This window comes from Acomys russatus, chromosome 19 (genome assembly GCF_903995435.1).
Source record: "Acomys russatus chromosome 19, mAcoRus1.1, whole genome shotgun sequence".
Lineage (NCBI taxonomy): Eukaryota > Metazoa > Chordata > Mammalia > Rodentia > Muridae > Acomys > Acomys russatus.
Window position 1 is genome coordinate 29,234,437 of NC_067155.1, and position 19,428 is coordinate 29,253,864.

General features: G+C 42.2%; 1 protein-coding gene across 1 annotated transcript; it reads right to left on the bottom strand.

Annotated features, from left to right (window-relative positions):
- Positions 1-5,121: 5,121 nt before the first annotated feature.
- Positions 5,122-19,076, bottom strand: LOC127203316 (zinc finger protein 120-like). The gene is made up of 4 exons (XM_051162099.1): positions 19,032-19,076; positions 8,472-8,598; positions 8,218-8,278; positions 5,122-5,830 (listed from the first exon to the last, which is right to left on the bottom strand). Exons 1-4 carry the CDS (start codon positions 19,074-19,076, stop codon positions 5,122-5,124), a joined length of 942 nt encoding a protein of 313 aa, XP_051018056.1.
- Positions 19,077-19,428: the final 352 nt, after the last annotated feature.

Sequence of the window (19,428 nt, forward strand, 5' to 3'; positions counted from 1 at the left end):
TCTCTGATGTCCTAGGACAGTCTAGTTTATATACTGAGTTCCAGGCCAGACAGAGATTCATAGGGAGTTCTTTAAAATAATAATAAAAAACACTAGAAAAGAAAACAAATTATTAATGAAAATTTAAAACATACTAAACATGTTTACTTACTGTGACTAATTTGGAACCGTGAGGAAGATATAAGGTAACTAATCCATCCTTGGGTCTTAACCTGTCTTCAGAGAAGGTAAGAGATATGCACAGCTAAGTAATCTAACCAAGACATATAATGAATTTTTCCCATCCGTAAATCTCTTGCCAATTTTCAGCTCCTTTCTCTCTTGCAAAGTATCCAGATAATGAGTAAATGTCTATTCAGCGGAGTTCTGATCTGGAGGAATCAGACTTCTCCAGAATGAGATTCCAGGGGAAATTCAAATTACATGGGGTGCACGATTTCACTAGGTGTTATCTAAAAGGAGAGACATAACTGTCTTTCTTGTTTTTTAAAGTTATTTATTATTTATACAGTATTCTGCCTGCATGTGTGTTATCAGGCCGGAAAAGGGCACCAGATCTCATTATAGATGGCTGTGAGACAGCATGTGGTTGCTAGGAATTGAACTCAGGGACTTAACCTCTGAGCCACTTCTCCAGCCCCCATAAATGTCTCTTTCAAATATCCTATTCTTACCAGGGAGGCAGGTGACAGAAATGACAGAATGGGGACTGGGGTCCAGTTGGAGACCCCCAAGCGGGGGTGCTGGACACAATCACTGAGAGCTACACATAGTTGCGAAGAGTGCAGGACCTGGATAGGGCTAACCCACCACAGCTCAGTGGATACACAAAGTACAGTAGAAACATTGCTCCTTACAACCTCTTTCTTTCACATCCAAATCTCCATAGCTAATAGTTCATCCATACTCTATGGGCCTTTGTAAATGCCTGATTTCCTCAGCTATAAAGTGACTTGGTTGAGGCTCAGGCGCCACTGACAACAACCTTGATGTCATCTAGCGTCACCAGGAATCAGGGTTCCTAACTGGATGCTTTGCAGCCATCAGGGAAGCAAAATAGGATCCCGTTCAGACAGGTCAGTTTTCATGCCTGAAAGCTCCTTTTCTCTCCTTATAAGAGACATAAATTACAGCCGGGGCACACAGGACATGTGTCCTTATGAGCTCCAATTGCTGCCTTTTTAAAAACACATTTGAGACAAACTTAGTCTTGTAGCCTTGGTCATGTGGTCAAGAGTCATATTGTCAGTTTCTCTATTTTGTATTCTCCCTAATTTTGTGAAGATTTGGGCTTGGCAGCTTCTTTAAGCACAAGCACAAGTTAGCTTTTTGATTTTTTAAATGTCATCAGTCTTATGTTTCTTCTGTGTCACGAGGGACGACGTAAAGATGAACTTAGGCTCAACCATTCACACCTTACTGCTAGGAATGACATGATCGATCACATGGCTGACTATGTAGCTTGGCCTCTAAGAGCTCTTGCCACTCATCCACAGGGCCTGGCTGTGACTGTCAGCACCCATGAGACAGTTCACAACTGTGTAACTTCAATCAGGAGGAATCAGACACTCTCTCCTGGCCTCCGTGTGGTATACACAGTGGCAAAGCTTATGCACCTAAATTATATGAATTAAAAACATCATATAGGGCCGGGCGTGGTGGCGCACGCCTTTAATCCCAGCACTCGGGAGCCAGCCAGAGGCAGGCGGATCGCTGTGAGTTCGAGGCCAGCCTGGTCTACAAAGTGAGTCCAGGATGGCCAAGGCTACACAGAGAAACCCTGTCTCGAAAAACCAAAAATAAATAAATAAAAACATCATATACATGAACCCTTTTTATAATACGGAATAACATATGTATATGTCTCAAGGCCATTTACAGATCCGATGCCAAAGGAGCACAGAAGAATGCATCAGATGTCCTGTACCTGGAAATACAGATAGTTCTAAGCCATTTGAAGTGGGTTTTAGGAAAAAAACTTGGGTACCCAAGAAGAACCATGCTACTGAGCAAACTCTCCTGCTCACTACTTTTAACACAGAAGTGAAGATGCTCCATTACCCCTAGTGTCTCCTATCACTTGAAAGTGTTGAGGGATTCAGTGGATTTCTATCACTCTGTGAATGGACTCTCCACATTACTTATTTTCGGTGTTAATACAGATTATATTAGGACATCTCCCATAGTTTGGGATATGCTCTTTCCGTTTGGAATTTTTAAAAACAGAGTATCTCTACAAAGGCCATGGCTTTCCTGGACCTCTATATGTGGACCAAGCTGGCCTAAAACTCAGAGAGAATGGCCGGCCACTGTCTACAATGTGCTGGGATTGCAGGTATGCAGATCTCAGCCCAGGTGAGATGTTTCTTTTTAATGGCTTATCTCTGAATCAAAGGAAAAAAAAACCCCAAGATTTTAAAAGAAACAAGTATGGTTTTGGTGAACAATACTTTTTGAAATTCTATAATAATTTAAACTGGCAAATCATTTCATACGTTTTCACTAGTTGGGTCATTTCTTGTTTTGCTAATTTCATCCATTAAAAAATGTTTGAATTATGTTTGTGTGTTTAAACCTGTGCTACCTTGTTAACATGGCAGTGAGAAAACAACCTACAGGTGTCTATTAGCTACTCTCACTATATGACTTCTAGAGATGAAACTCAAGGAGATGTTTGGCTGCAAGTGACCTCACTGGCTCTTATTTAGATTTAAAATATGAGTCTGCATATGCCAGAGCCCATCTGTAGAAATAAGAGGAAGAAAATGTGAAAATAATATGGGTCTCCCAGAGACTGAGCTCAGGTCATCAGGCTTAGAAGCAACCAACCTTACAATGAGACAACTCTGGCACTCACGTGTGGTTCTGAGAAAAGCGTTATGAACAGGTGTTTTCTCCTAAGAATGAACTAATACATTAAAAAAAGCAGTATGTTTATTTGCAAATAGAATATACTATTCAAATTGTCCTACGTTTCCTCTGTCTTTGGATGAAAATACGCTTACAATCTGAAAAGAAGACATTCTTTTGCAGATGTAATGTTTCACTCATCCTCTTTGAGCATCGTGACATGGCTCAGTCCAAAAAGTCTGTGATATGCCAACCTGGCATCCTGAGCTGGGTCACAACATAAAAATGGCCAAAAGCAGATCCCACAAAGTCATCTTCCAGTCTCCACATGTCTGTGTGCCTAAAAACCCATAATCACGTTACACACACACACACACACACACACACACACACACACACACACACACACACACACACACTAGAAAAATTAATAAATCTCATTGCCATCTGTTACATGATCTAGAATAGCTAGATAATTCCCTTAAAAGGCAGTAGTTCTAGGAGTGACAAATGGGCAACTAATGGGGATACGAAGACGCACGGAACATCAAATAACACATACACATCTATAGTACATCAAGCTATGTTGTGAGATGTACTGTCGGTTGCTGATTATCCTACTTTATTGTATCTCTTCCAAATAGATGAAAATGCTGCTTTGGATACACACACGAGATATTTAATGTTTTTTATATTCCCATCTATTAAGCATTTTAATATGAACATTGTTATTATTCAGTCATTCTTATTTGAAAAGTATGATCATACCCAGCCTGATACTCAATTAAACAAGGGACCACTTAGATGATGGGTATCCTATTCTATACAACGCAGCAGAAAACTATCTCTAACCAAGTCAAAGCTCAAAGATGAAGAGAAATCACAAGAGGAATAAAAGAACAGCCTAATAAAGTTTTGCAAATATATTTGACACACATATACCAAATTTCGATACCTACTCCAAATGTTTCAAAATACACATCACAACCACAACTGGTGACCTCCACCATTACACTTGAGCGAACATGGTGAATTATTTACTTCCTTCAAGACTATGATGAAGCGATAAAACAAAATTTCTCCTGAAATTGAAGACAACTGTTATGTCTACAGTCTTTACCAAATCATTAACAAGGATAGGGTTTTTCCCTTGTGTGAGTCCTTTCCTATTTCCTAACATGCAGATCATATAAAGACTTCAAAATATTTTCAGAGCAAGAGGCCAAGGATTTAAGACAAGTACATTCCTAGGATCAACGTCAGGTTTTTGACAACTTCCTGTAATTTCTGCTACAAGCAGATCCAAGGGTCTAATCTTGGAAAGCAGCATTCACATGCATATACCCACACAAAGACGACACACTGATTTGACATGATTAAAATGAAAAGAAACTGTTAAAGAAAGGAATTTTTACTCATGGATTTTTTCTCAGGTAATCATTCACCCCTGTAGCCCAGGTGTTGAACCTTGAGAAAGCAACCGTCTAAGGTTTGAAGTCAGAGAAATCAATCTTTGTCAGCTGGTGGTGATTGACACTTGGGAAGATTCCGGAAAACCTGCCCAGCTGGAGGCAATATGTCGCTGGGGGGTGAGCATGAGAGTTCCCATTTGCACAGCACGTCCAGTTTCCACTCTCATCACTGTTGCGGGTTGAGGATGTGAACTCCGAGCTTCCTCCTTTTATTGCCACGTCTGACTCTTTCATGGTGATGCCACAGCCCTCTGGAACCATCAGCCAAATTAAACACCTTCCTAAGTTTCCCCACACAGGAACGGCACTAATGCACATGCATAAAGTTTACACCTGGATGGGTTACGTCATGTAATTGGCGACAATTATGAAATCTAAAACGATTGCCTTTCATTTAAATTCACAGGGGTTTTGTCCACATGAGTTTGCAGGTACAAACAAAGCAAAGAGGGATGCCATTGTGTTTGAACAGACGGGTGACATTTGTCTGTTTTGTTTTTTTCCAGAAGAAATTACCTTGTATAACTCAATGTGTGTTGGCTAAATATCTTACCAAGTCATTTATAGCCATGGTATACCTTCAGTAGGAGTCCTTTCAGGTCCTCAAAGACTACTCTGATACGCAAAGATTTTAACAGACTGATTATACACTAAAGGTTTTACTCTTCTATAAAGATAGCATGAAGTGTCAAAATTTGCCACACTGACTACATTTGTAAGCTTTCTCTGCGGTATGGCTTCTTCTCATGATTTTTGATGACTACTGCTCCGTGCACAGGCTTTACCCTACTGCTCACATTTATTCTCTATGTTTTCTTTTATGTATTTGGAGATAACTGTGAGATGTAAAGGCTTTACCACATTGATGGCATTCATAGGGTTTCTCTCCAGTGTGTGTTCTTTTATGCTTTTGCAGTTTACTGTTACATGCAAAGGCTTTGCCACATTGCTTACATTCATGCGGTTTTTCTCCAGCATGCATTTTTTTATGCAATGTAACACTACTGTGACATGCAAAGGCTTTCCCACATTGCTTACATTCATAGGGTTTCTCTCCAGTATGTGTTCTTTTATGAAAGTGGAGAGCTCTCTTCCATGCAAAGGCCTTTCCGCACTGCTTACATTCATAGGGTTTCTCTCCAGTATGGGTTATTTTATGTTTTTGGAGATAACCTCGACATGCAAAGGCTTTTCCACATTGCTTACATTCATAGGGTTTTTCTCCGGTGTGTGTGCTTTTATGTATTTGGAAATAACCTTTAGATGCAAAGGCTTTTCCACACTGCTTACATTCATAGGGTTTCTCTCCAGTATGTGTTCTTTCATGCATTTGAAGACGGCTGGGACGTACAAAGGCTCTCCCACATTGCTTACATTCATAGGGTTGCTCTCCAGTGTGCAGCTTTCTATGCAAGGTGAGAGTATCGTGACATGCAAAGGCTTTACCACATTGATCACATTCGTAAGGTTTCTCTCCAGTGTGTGTTCTTTCATGCCTTTGGAGATGACTGAGACGTACAAAGCCTTTACCACAATGATCACATTCATAAGGTTTCTCTCCAGTATGAGTTTTTGTATGTGTTTGGAGACCACTGCGATGTGTAGCGGCTTTATTACTACATTCATTGCTTTCATAGGGTTTCTCTCCAGTATCAATTTCTTCATGTGTTTGAAGACGACTGTGCTGTGCAAAGGATTTCCCACACTGATTATATTCATAAAGTTTCTCTCTAGTGTGTGCTCTTTTATGTCTTCGGAGACTACATTGTTGTGAAAAGGCTTTATCGCATTGATGACATTTGTAAGGTTTCTCTACAGTTTGCATACTTTCATGCCTCTGAAGCTGACTGGGATGTGCAAATGCTTTAATCCATTGGGTATACTCAGAGGGCTTCTCTTGAGAATGACTTCTTTCATGCCTGTGAAGACAGATGGCATATATTAAAGCTTTACCACAATCATTCCACTGAAAAATCTTTTTATCAGTACACATTAATTTCACAACTTGGTCTAAGAGTAAAGAGGAATCAGGCCTTTTATCCCTTTGTTTACATTCATGGTGTACCCCTAAATTATAGCTTATTTTTTCATCTTTGAAAATACCTATGAGCAGCTGGGCGGTGGTGGCACACACCTTTGATACCAGTACTCGGGAGGCAGAGGCAGGTGGATCACTGTGAGTTTGAGGCCAGCCTGGTCTACAAAGCAAGTCCAGGACAGCAAAAGCTATAGAGAGAAATCCTGTCTTGAAAAACCAAACCAAACCAAACCAAACCAACACACACACACACACACACACACACACACACACACACACACAAACACACACACACACACACACACAAAGCCCCACAATTGAAAAACAAAACAAAACAAAAAAAAACCACAAACCAAAACCAAAACCAAAAACCCCACAAAACCAAAAACCTGTGAGCACTTATTACAGGGCTCACACTTATAGCATGCTTTTCCTACATGAGGTTTTTGACATTTTTGAGGACAACTGGAAGAACTCAGACCTTTGCTACACTGATAACATTCATAAATGTCGTTGTAGTGTGAGCCACATCACATTTGCAAAGTGAACCAGGACCAAAAGAAGAATTTCCACCTTCCTAGTACTCATAGGAACTGTCTGACGTGTGAGTTGTAGATGTAGTCCCAGTGAAGTTGGAAAACCTATTTATTGTAAACTTGTATCACACCCAACGAGTTAACTCTAACTGGGGACTACTACATAACTTCCACGTGTTCTGCCAGAGAGAGGAGTACTTTGCTTCTTTCAATATCCCTTCTGCACACGTGGCTTGTATCCATTGTGACACACAGCACGCACATGAAAGGAGGAATAATGAGTGAACGTTTTCCCCATTTTGTTCACACAATTTGATTTTTGTTCCTGATAAACCTGTGGTGTAGGGATTAAGGATTCTCCACAACAACTATGGAGCCGGTGTTGGCTATTTTGTGGGTTCTTTCTTCCATCCTTCTCCACCCTTACAACTTCCTAACACTGGAGGGGAGAGAAAAAGGGGTAAAAAAGAAAGGGGATGACGTCACTGTTGGGCCATTTTTCTGCTGATTAGGGGCATCCAGTTCCTTCAGGCACATCTGACCACAATCAGGATTCTCATTTCTACTTTCTGCTGTTTCTTCTTTATGCACAATTACTTAACAAACCACAACCAACAGCAAAAAACCATCAACCGGGACCCACCCTGAGTCTTGGGCCCTCAGCATTTAAACTCCCCAGAATCCCAAACATCACACCACTGCAGAAACTATTATCTCCCGCTGTCAAAATCACATCCCTTGTTGAGCATAAGGCAAATCACAGCAGACGCTGTGGACAATCTGAACCCGTCCATACCCCACACCTGAGATTAAAATAAAAACATATTAGTATATTTCTGTGCTTCTTAAGGAAACCAGAACTCTAACGTTGCCACTAGAACACCTTCCTGCCTCTCAGAAACTGCCCCTCTCAGGAAGATTAGCAACATTCCTACAACTACATGAGTAACGTGAGCTTTAATGTGGACTATTTGCATATTAGATGATTTGGGAGATGGATTTATCACTTATTCAATATTCATACCTTTTGCAGTAGCTGAGTAGTACATGATTAAACAGATTGGTACTTGAACAGCATACCTCTAATGAGGCTATGATTCAAATGGTGATAACTATTACGGCATTGTTTCCATGCCTTCTTTCTTCAATGAATGCCTTGCAAACACAAATCAGATTCCTGACATTGAGGTACATGGATTTGTGAGAATTTAATGATCATTAATACACTTAAACCGGTGCTTTTTTTTACACTTCAAATTTTCCAGGACACACTACAATTTCTTCAGAGGCATATTTGTGTCAGCTTACACATGACAATTACCTTCCTTGTCTTCTAGAACTTTGGGATTTTTCTCCAATATTCTGGTCTTCCCAATTATAGCCTGAAATATAATACCAGAAAATGTATGATATACTTTAGAAACTGTGGAAAATTTAAATCACTATATTCAGTGAACTTTAGAACCATGCCTGATTTATCCCTCTCATCCTTAATTAAAATTCTGTAAGAGCATCAATAACAAAGAAATAGTTATCTTCTTATTTTAAAGGGGGAAAGAAAATGTATAGTCTTACCTACAGCAGTGAGGTTCCTGCAGGTCTCCAGCATCACATCTCTGTAGAGACTCTTCTGGGAAGGATCCAGCAAAGCCCACTCTTCCCGAGTGAAGCTCACATGCACATCATCGTAGGTCACTGCATCCTAAAATATCCCATACATGTGTACAACAGAAAGCATGATGCTGACAACATTGGATATGTACGTTTCATTAACAATATATTCATTATGCTGGAGCTTCCCTTACTTATTTCCTGACACATAACTGCTACTGTAATCACGAAGCCATTTTACAAGGAAATTACTGGACTCTCTGAAAAGAATATAGCCTTGCAAGTGAAACACCAACTAACAGACATAAAAAGAAAGAGACAAACAAGCAGATTAACACTTCTGAGTACACATCAGAGAAATTGTATGAACAATTACTAAGTACAAAACAAAAACAAAACAGAAAAACCAAAGAGCAATGAGCAAGCTGGGTGTGTTGGCTCAGGCTTTTAATCCCTAAACTCAGAAGACAGAGATAGATAGATGTATCTCCTTGAGTTGGATGTCAGCCTGGTCCATGCAATGAGCTCTAGGACAGCCATTGTTACATATTAATATCCTACCTTCCTTTCAAAATTCAACCCCCAAAATCACAAAAGATAGAAGTTCCTAAAAAGAATTATACATTCACTCAAGTTTGCTACTCATCTTTCAGAAATCTGAGGTGCCCAGTTTAAACTGTAACATTAATAAGATCTTAGTAAAAGAGATTGTATGAACAATTACTAAGTACAAAAGAAAAACAAACAAACAAACAAACAAAACCCAAAAAAGCAACGAGCAAGCTGGGTGTGTTGGGTCATACCTTTAATCCCTAAACTAAGAAGACAGTGCCCCAGTTTAAACTGTAACATTAATAAGATCTTAGTAAAAGGGATTGCATGTTTAAACAGTTACAAGTGACCAGATAAAAATATTAGCCATGGGCTGGAGAGATGGCTCAGTGGTTAAGAGCGCCACCTCATCTTCCAGAGGTCCAGAGTTCAATTCCCAGCAACCACATGGTGGCTCATAGCGATCTATAATGAGGTCTGTGGCCCTCTTCTGGTGTGCACGCATACATGTATATGGAATAAATGTGGCCCTCTTCTGGTGCGCACGCGTACATGTATATGGAATAAATGTGGCCCTCTTCTGGTGCGCACGCGTACATGTATATGGAATAAATGTGGCCCTCTTCTGGTGCGCACGCGTACATGTATATGGAATAAATGTGGCCCTCTTCTGGTGCGCACGCGTACATGTATATGGAATAAATGTGGCCCTCTTCTGGTGCGCACGCGTACATGTATATGGAATAAATGTGGCCCTCTTCTGGTGCGCACGCGTACATGTATATGGAATAAATAAGTAGAGTAACTAATTAATTAAAAAATTTTAGCCATGCCAATGTTGATCATAAATAAACAGCAGAGGGCAGAAGAAGCGCTCAACAGTGAAGGGCTCCTCTTGATTTTCCTCAAAATGAGTGTGCTTATTGCCAGTACATACATGATGGATCACAGTAGCCATTACTCAATGTTCAGAGTTCTGAGGCCATCTTCTGACTACTGTGAGGACCAGGCATGCAGGCAATATGCTCATATACATTCCAACATAAATTCAAAACAAAGCCAACAGGTAGAAAGAATGTCACGCACCTGGCAATCTAATGACTCAGAAGACTCAGGCCGTATTAATGTATATGCTTTCCTGGCAAATAAAGCAATACTCTGCCAAATTTGAAAATTCACGATCTGGTTGAAGCTCATCACAACAGCTTATGCTTGACATGTACAAAAGCCTAACATTCCAGACCCATCAGCCAATAATATAAAAAAAAATGGAGCATGTTGAATCACATTTAGTTCCAGCACTGGACAGCCAGAGCCAGGTGAATCTCTAGCTTTGAGGCCTGCATTGTCTCCATACCTACTGTGAGGACAGTCAGGGACACACAGAGAAACTTTGTCTTCCAAAACAAAAACAACAAAATTAAAAATATAAAAAACATTAGGCTATCAATATAGCTTAGCATTGAACAGCAATCGCTTCCACTCTATCTTCTATGATGTGTGGATGGAGTATGTACTGATGCAGGCATGACAGCATGGGAAGGAAGCTGACTGACCAGTTTCAACCACGACACAGTAGACACAAAGCACAGGAAATGGGTTCAGTCTATAAACCCTCAAATCCCATCCCCAGTAAGGAATTTCATCTAAAAATGCTTCTCCTGAAAAAGCTTTCACAAGCTCCCGGAAAGAAAGCCACCAGGAGAGACAGGTGTTCCAAGACATCATCCTATCTGGGAACCTTTTTATTTAACCAACTACATTCTGAGCCTGGTCACTATAGGCTCATGGTCATCCCATGATGAAAATGCAGTTGGTCTTAACTTCAGTGATCCTCAAAGTCTGCAAGAGCCCTACAGTATTCAAATGTCCAGAGGGTTTTCCTGTTGTTGTTGTTGGTTTTTTTTTTTTATTTTGATTAGTTTGTTTGTTTGTTTTTTACATTTCAGGCGGGACTTGTAAAATCGAAAGTCAAGTTCTATCTTTGCAGCATACAATGGCACAGAATAGCCCTTTCCATTCCAATTGAGAAGAATGAGTACATAGTCAGGGAAGTCTGGGCCAAAGCCAGAGAGACCCTTATTTATCACCCTGAACAAATCTACTGATGTATTTTCATCACCTCTTTAGATACCAAAGGAGCCTTCACCAAAATCCAACAGCACTTCATGGTAAAAGTCTTGGTGTGATTAGGGATTCAAGAAACATCCCTAAACAAAATAATAGAAATTTACAGCAATTGTATAGCCAACACCAAATTAAATGCAGAGAAACTCAAAGCAGTTCTATTAAAATCAGGAAGGAGACAAGGCTGTCTACTCTCTCCATTTCTACACAACATAGTACTTGAAGTCCTAGCTGGAGCAAGAAGAGAACTACAGGAGATCAAGGGAATATAATCCAGAAAGAAAGAAGTCAATGTATCCTAATTGGCAGATATGAATATATATAATGCGAACCCCAAATTTCCACTACCAAACTCCTACAGCTGAGGAAAGAGGCGGAATACAAGACAAACTCGAACAAAATCAGTAGCCCTCCTCTAGGAAAATAACAAATGGACTGAGAAAGAAATCAGGGCAACAGCACTGTTCAGAATAGCCTCAAATTATATAAAATATGTTGAAGTAACTCTAAAAAACAAGTGGAAGATTTTCATGATAATAATTTCAAGGCACTAAAGAGTGAAGCTGAAGAAGATAGCAGAAGATGGAAAGATCTCTCACGCTCATGGATCAATAGGATTAGCAGTGAAATTGGCCATCCTACCAAATGCAATCTACAGATATGACACAATCCCCATCACAATTGCAAAAGAAAAGTTTACAGACCTTGTAAGGACAAGTTCCTGCTTTGTGTAGAAAACAAACAAACAAAACACAGAAGAGCTAAAAACAGAACAAAGAGAACTGCCCGGTATTGGTATAAAAACAGACATTGATCAATGGAATTGAATTGAAAACACAGACACACCTCCAACCACTTATGGACATGTGATTTTTGATAAGGGATCCAGAAGTACATAATAGAAAATCACAGCACCTTCCTGCAGTCCAGCCTCAGAGATGATGCCAGCTGGACCTGCACTGTCCCTCCTAGGCGCAGATGCTCTCAGACCCTGGACAACAAATACAACAGCCTGCTCTTCCCAGACTTGGCCAACATTTCAGACTTTTGACCCCCTCTTGCCTCCTCAGTATCAGCAGGAAGCAGCTAAAGAAGATTGATTTCTTCACCCCTTATGTATTTATTGTCAACCAAAGGCTGCATTGGTGTGCTTCAGACTTGGGATAAACAGCTCCAGGTTCTCCCAGCACCCCTTGCTCCTTATCTGCTGTAGGGCATGGCTGGCGCCCCCCACCCTCTACCTTGAACTTTCTGGGCCAAGGGCTTTTCCTTTTGCTTCACCACATAATCTTGACATTTTGTTGCTTTTGATTTTTTTTTCTCTTTACCTCTCTTCCTCCCTTGCACGGCAGCCAAGACCTGCTTCCAATGAGCCTACATTTATATACTTTAAATAATCTTGCATGAAAAGCAGTCCAACATTCTCATTTATTTTTTAGATATAGGAAAAGGGAGGAATGTTGGCATATTAGTAGCCTGTCTCTAGGCTGCCTAGCAACCTCGGACATAATCACAGGCCGCCCCCATCACCAGGTATGTGGCCTGGCCCAGGATATGAAAGGGCAAACCCACCTTCTCTCTTGCTCTTATCTCTCTTGAACTTTCTCTATGGAGCACGCCCTTTACCTTTCCTTTGCTCTTTCTCTCACTGTCTGTCTCTCTACCCTCATGCCTCATCCATCCCCTAACTCCCCTCCCCTTCTCCCCAAATAAATATCTCCATACTCATTTTAAGAAAAGACAGCACCTTGAACAAATGGTGCTTGTTAAACTGTATCTCTGAACAGAGAAGCATGCAAAGACGTTCATATTCATCAGCCTACACAAAACTCAAGCCCAAGTGGATAAAGACTTCAAAATAAAACCAGACACACTGAAGGTGACAGAACAGAAAGTGAGCAACAGTCCTGAAAGCATTAGAACAGGAGACAACCTTCTGAACAAAACACCAATAATGCAGACATTAAGACCAACAATTAATTAATTAATGGGTCATCATTAAACTGAAAAGATTCTGTAAGGCAAAAGAAAACTGTCAATCAGACAAAGACACAGCCTAAGGAATGGGAAAAGACTTTTACAAACTCCATAACTGATAGAGGCCTAATGTATAAGATATATTTAACAAGTCTAGAAACATGATGTTAAAAATATAAAAAATCCAGGTCCTGAGGAGATGGCTCAGCAGTTGAGAGCACTGGCTTCTCTTCCAGAGGACCTGAGTTCAATTGCCTCCAACCACATGGTTGCTCACAACCATCAATAATGAGATCTGTCACAATACTGCGTAGATAATAACTAAATAGATCTTTTTTTTATTAATTTATTCTTGTTATATCTCAATGTTTATCCCATCCCTTGTATCCTCCCATTCCTCCCTCCCCCCCATTTTCCCATTATTCCCCTCCCCTATGACTGTTCCTGAGGGGGATTACCTCCCCCTGTATATTCTCATAGGGTATCAAGTCTCTTCTTGGCAACCTGCTGTCCTTCCTCTGAGTGCCACCAGGTCTCCCCCTCCAGGGGACATGGTCAAATGTGAGGCACCAGAGTACGTGAGAAAGTCATATCACACTCTCCACTCAACTGTGGAGAATACTCTGACCATTGGCTAGATCTGGGAAGGGGTTTAAAATTTACCCCCTGTATTGTCCTTGGCTGGTGCCTTAGTTTGAGCAGGACCCCTGGGCCCAAATCTGCCTATCATATTGTTCTGCTTGTAGATTTCTAGGACCCTCTGTATCCTTTTATTTTGAAACTGTGGTACATATACACTATGGAATACTACTCAGCTATTAAAAACAAGGAATTCCCGAAATTTGTGGATAAATGGATTGAGCTAGAAATGATCATAATGAGTGAGTTAACCCAGAAGCAGAAAGAATCAAATGGTATATACTCACTTATATCTGCATACTAGCTCAAGGGGCATGTCCCACGAAAGCCTTCACTTACCAGGAAACTGGGACAGAGGGGAAGGCATCCTATTGGGACTCTAAATAGATCTTTTTTAAAGTTCAATTAAAAATGCGGACCAGACCCAAACAAATTTCTCAGCAAAGGAACTTCAAGTGGCTGATAGACAATTTAAGAGAAAATGTTCCACATCTTTAAGCACCAGGAAAATGCAAATCAAAACTACTTTGAGATTCCATCTTACAAATGTCAGAATAGCACATCCTTGAGTAACTGCAGAAACAAGGAAATTAAGAAGGGAGCATTGCTAGAGATGAGTGTTGGATAACAATGGAGGGAACGCCGGGCGCGGTGGTGGCACACGCCTTTAATCCCAGCACTCGGGAGGCAGAGGCAGGTGGATCTCTGTGAGTTCGAGACCAGTCTGGACTACAAAGCTAGTCCAGGACAGCCAAGGCTACAGAGAAACTGTCTCGAAAAACAAAAACAAGTGGGGATGGAGGGATTCTGGGAGAACCTGGCAGGCAGGTCTGATTTCATTTGTTAACTAGGAACCTCAGCCATTTGTCCCGGGGTTTACAACTTAACAGTAGGAAGGAATGTGAAGGTTATCATCTCTTTAGTTTTTTTTTTTTTTAATTGAAACAGGCTTTAAAGTCCAATATTCTCCAGGGATTACACATAGGTACTGGAACACATCAAATATTACTCCCTCCTTTTCTCTCCGGCTGTGCAGAATCACACAGGAAAAATAATAATCCTGTTAGGCACAGCCACACCAATTTCTCAAGATCTTCTGTGTTGGCTGAATTAACATAGCCACAGTAATTTGGTTTCCAGAAACAAGTTCACTTCCTTATGCAGATTCTTGATTGCGCTGGTCTCTGAACCCCCAAAAATGGCCAGTTTAGACTTTTACTGCTCATCTCAAATTGATTACCTGACTACTCATGGCTCCTGGCAACTACTATCAAAGCAGGAGAGCTCTCACTTTCCTTCCTCCCCCGTGTGTGTGTGTGTGTGTGTGTGTGTGTGTGTTGACTACACCAGCTTTAAAGTTAGTCAGTGAACTCAATTCTTACACATGTCCCTCTTTATTTTTAACTTATCCCCAAAAGCCATGGACATCAGAGGACACTCATTCCCTGGTCTTCCCCTCCTCACATACCAGTCAGGGCTCAGCCTGGAAGCAGCTGCAGGACTCGCTTCCAGCCACTGGGTAGCAGAGGCAGCATCAGCTGTTCAGAGCAATTCTCAATTACATAGGATAAGGCAAGCCTGAGCTGCAGAAGAGATTGCTCTAAACAGAAACAAATAACCAGAGCACTTGAGAAAAAGAAACGAAACTCTTACTAAGCTGGAAACATCGAGGAATAACAAGAGATTAGAGCAGTGCTGCATTAAAGAGAAGAAAATTTATAAAGCAACACCAACAGGTGACTTTTGAAAAAGATAACTATAATCTATACTTAATTATATAATTGAAAAAACTACAAGCTATACTAACTTTGAAAAGGATCAGGCCATTCTCTGGTGGAGGAAATATCATTAATAAGATAGTTTTTTTTTTTTTTTTTTTTGAGTCAGGGTCTCTCTGTGTGGCCTTGGCTGTCCTAGACTCATTCTGTAGACCAGGCTGGCCTCCAACTCACAGTGATCCGCCTGCCTCTGTCTCCCGAGTGCTGGGATTAAAGGCGTGCGCCACCACGCCCAGCATAAGAAACTTTTTGACCTTGCACCTGTGTGCAATGTTAACTGCTGAGACCAGTGACCTGACAAACAGAGCTCAGCTGACTGAACCATGTCATGAGCATTGCGCATGTCCCCATAGGACACGCCCCTAACTGGAAATTCAGCATCCATTGGCCAAAGCTAACCTGCCCAAACTGTGCACCCACCAGGCTGGTCTGTTTCCATTCACATGTACGAATGACCACAAGCTGGAAAATTACAAATCACTCACTCTGCCTCAGTGGGGTCCTTCTTCATAATGGGGACCCCTATAGGAACCAGGCCAGACTGGGCTGCCTGCCTGTCTTGCTGTTTCATGTCCTGTTTCTAGCAGCTTCCACGTCTGTGTTTATCTTGGTCAGCTAGTCGTGTTTACTGCTCTGAGAACGCGCCCCTCCCTTCCTGGAGACTTTTTCTCCTGTGTGCGATTACCTCTTGAGGGATTTCACCTGGGAGGAGGAATCCTGTTTTGCTGCCCATAAGAAGGCTCTTTGGAACTCTGGGAGAATAATAAACCGCTGCCGTGGCTGCTGCTCTCTTAGCACGAAGGACCCACTGTGTTATTGTGTGTGTGTGCGTGTGTGTGCATGAGTTAAAATCCGCAGTCCCTCGCCCTCGACTCGGTACCACGGTGGTGCGGGCGCCACAGACCCTGGCAGCTGACCCCCTTAAACTGTAGTCTGTGATCCAGCTATGGCCTGCCCTGTTTCACCCTGCAGTGAACACAGTAAACTGCTCCTCCTGGTCTGCTCTGAAGGCGAAAGCCATGCTCCACATGCAAAGCCGTTTCCTGTTACTGCAATGGAGAGTTCATTGTGGGACTCAAATGAGTAATTTGAAAACTGTTGGAGTGCAACCTTTTCACTAAGAATTTAGTTAGTAGCTGGGTATGGTGGTGCACGCCTTTAATCCCAGCACTCAGGAGGCAGAGGCAGGCAGATCTCTATGAGTTCAAGGCCAGCCTGGTCTGCAAAGCCAGTCTAGGACAGCCAAAGCTACACAGAGAAATCCTGTTTGGAAAAACGAAAAAACAAAGCAAAACAAAACAACAACAACAAAAAAAAACCCCACAAAATAAAACCCCGCAAAAACCAACCCCCCCAAAAAATTTTGTTAGTTTAATCAAAAAGAAAGCAAGGTCACTGCCCTGGAGAGCAACAGACTGGGCCCCTTAGTCAATATAGCTTGTCTCAGACACATTTTTCTAAAATGCTGGAGGTGTAGCTATTCTAGAAGTAATATGCCTTTTAAGGGAGAAATCACTCCATACACATTTAAAAGTACATATAAGAAAAATCTCTGTAAAAATAGCGTGCACCCAGCTCTGGTTAATGTAAAAGAGCAGCCGGCCTAGAACAACAGATCGTGTATTCTACACGTGCTGTCATCTTTCAGCCGCTTTCAGGTTCAGGCCCCGGGTTACAAGTTGAACAGCTTAAGTAGGGACTGCAGAGACGCAAGTCCAGCCACTTAGGCAGATGGGAGACTTTACACAGCAAAGACACGCTCAGCAGTTATTTCCTACGTACGCTGGTGCCTAAAACAGCAGGTCACTCCTTAGTGACAGAGTGCTAAGGGGAAGGTCTCAGAAGCCACAAAAGATAGAAAAAGTAGAAGGTAGAAAGTGTAAAAGCCGGGGTGGGGAGATCTTGCGAAATGTATGTCTTATGCTAAGTAAACTTCTAAAAAAGAATAGTATCTTCTATTTATTTCCAGGGGGAAAATGGAAGGAAATGGAAGATAGACATTCTCCACAGTTGAGTGGAGAGTGGGGTATGACTTTCACATGAACTCTGGTGCCCCATATTTGACCATGTCCCCTGAAGGGGGAGACCTGGTGGCACTCAGAGGAAGGACAGCAGGCTACCAAGAAGAGACTTGATACCCTAGGGAGGAAATCCCCCTCAGGAACAGTCGTAGGGGAGGGGAATAAGGGGAAAATGGGAGGGAGGGTAGAATGGGAGGATACAAGGGATGGGATAACCATTGAGATGTAACAAGAATAAATTAATAAAAAATAAATAAATTAAAAAAAAAGAAGTCAATCACACAATGATATAAGCTCAGAAGGAGTCTAATAAAACCATGCCGCAAAAAGGGGCACACAGGGTATCTCAAGAACATTACTGACCTTGCCCAGTGGCCTTGGCACTGATAACTACAGGTCCATGTGGTAGGAAGAGCGGGGCCTCTCAGAATCTGAAGTAAGCCCCTCTCAAAGGCCCTGGCTTCAGACCACTACCAACTCTCCCAAGCATATTTCTGGCTTTAGAGTATGACCTCTGCTTTTCTTCTTCTTCTCTCTATACCCCATGGCCGTAGGGAAAGCCCCCAAAAACCTAGGCCCCAGGCTCTTACTGGCTCTGCCAAGCATGTTCCTGGGATTGAGAAGGTGCTCTGTCATCCTCCATGACTGAGGACAGCCTTGCTCGAGCAGGCCAGCCCTCAACACAACTGTGCTGTTCCTTTTCACATGGTGTCACCCCAAGTCTTGCCACATGGGTGGAAGAACTATGCTTTTCTCAAGAAGAAAACTGAGCCATTACCGCAAACCAGGCTTTAGTGTCGGTTGTGGCCCTGTAACGCCCCATTGGGCAGCTTGTTAAATGGCTGCTTTTTGATATTGGGACGGGGCCTAGTGGCTGATTGTAAATCAGAACTGTCTCCTTTGTTTTGACGTGGAGCCATATTTCTGGAAAACTCTTGTTAACAAACACGTGTATTCTAGCTTCCTAGTCTCTAACAGACCTAGTTAGCACACTACTTATCTGTGGGGTGTCTTAGAGGCCGGCCTACCTCAGCTAAATTCTACTTGGCGGTGACTTACTATTTCCTAAGCATTGGTAAACCCTGTACATCATCAGTTCTCCTGTTTTACATCACAGCTTAAAATTAAAGCGCTACCCAACACGAGATGAATTCCGAATGGATCTTCCGAACTAAATGTTAAACGCCAATGGCAGAAGACCCTAGAGAAGCCAGGGCTCTCTGAGTTTGGCATCCTCCCAAGGATGCCTCTACACACAAGCTTCTGTTCCAAATGTTCTGTGCAGACGCAGCCACCACAGTAAAGTTATTCCGATGCCAATGCCACCGCCAGGTCCACACAGTTACTACTTTGATTTAGCACCACGGACTTCACAGGAGGCCACAGGTTCCCACCCATCCCCGGGAAGGTCCCCAGCTCTGGCTGCTCACCCAGCTGCTCCTCATCGTTGTGGGCTGCGGCCACGTGCTCGCCATGTTGAGACTTACGAGCTTGCCTGAGCTCCCCTAAACAGCACCCACCAGCGGCGCTCACAGCACATCAAGCCAAAGGATCCAAGTCCGCTCAGCCGTGGGGCAGAAATGCAGCATGACTTCCGGAAGAACCCTCCTCCTCTTCCGACTGAAGGGTCCACCTGGAGGCACTGATTGGCCAGCGAGTCTTGAGTGACATGAGCACCTGCATTAGGGTTAGGGCTAGGGTTAGCGTTAGAGTGCTGAAGGGATTGAGCATAGTGTTTCCGGGTACGGGCTTCCATTCGAAGACCAGAACTTTTCCAGTTCTGCAGAGATTTGCATGTCAGTAGCACTTGTGCCTGTCCTCCAATGG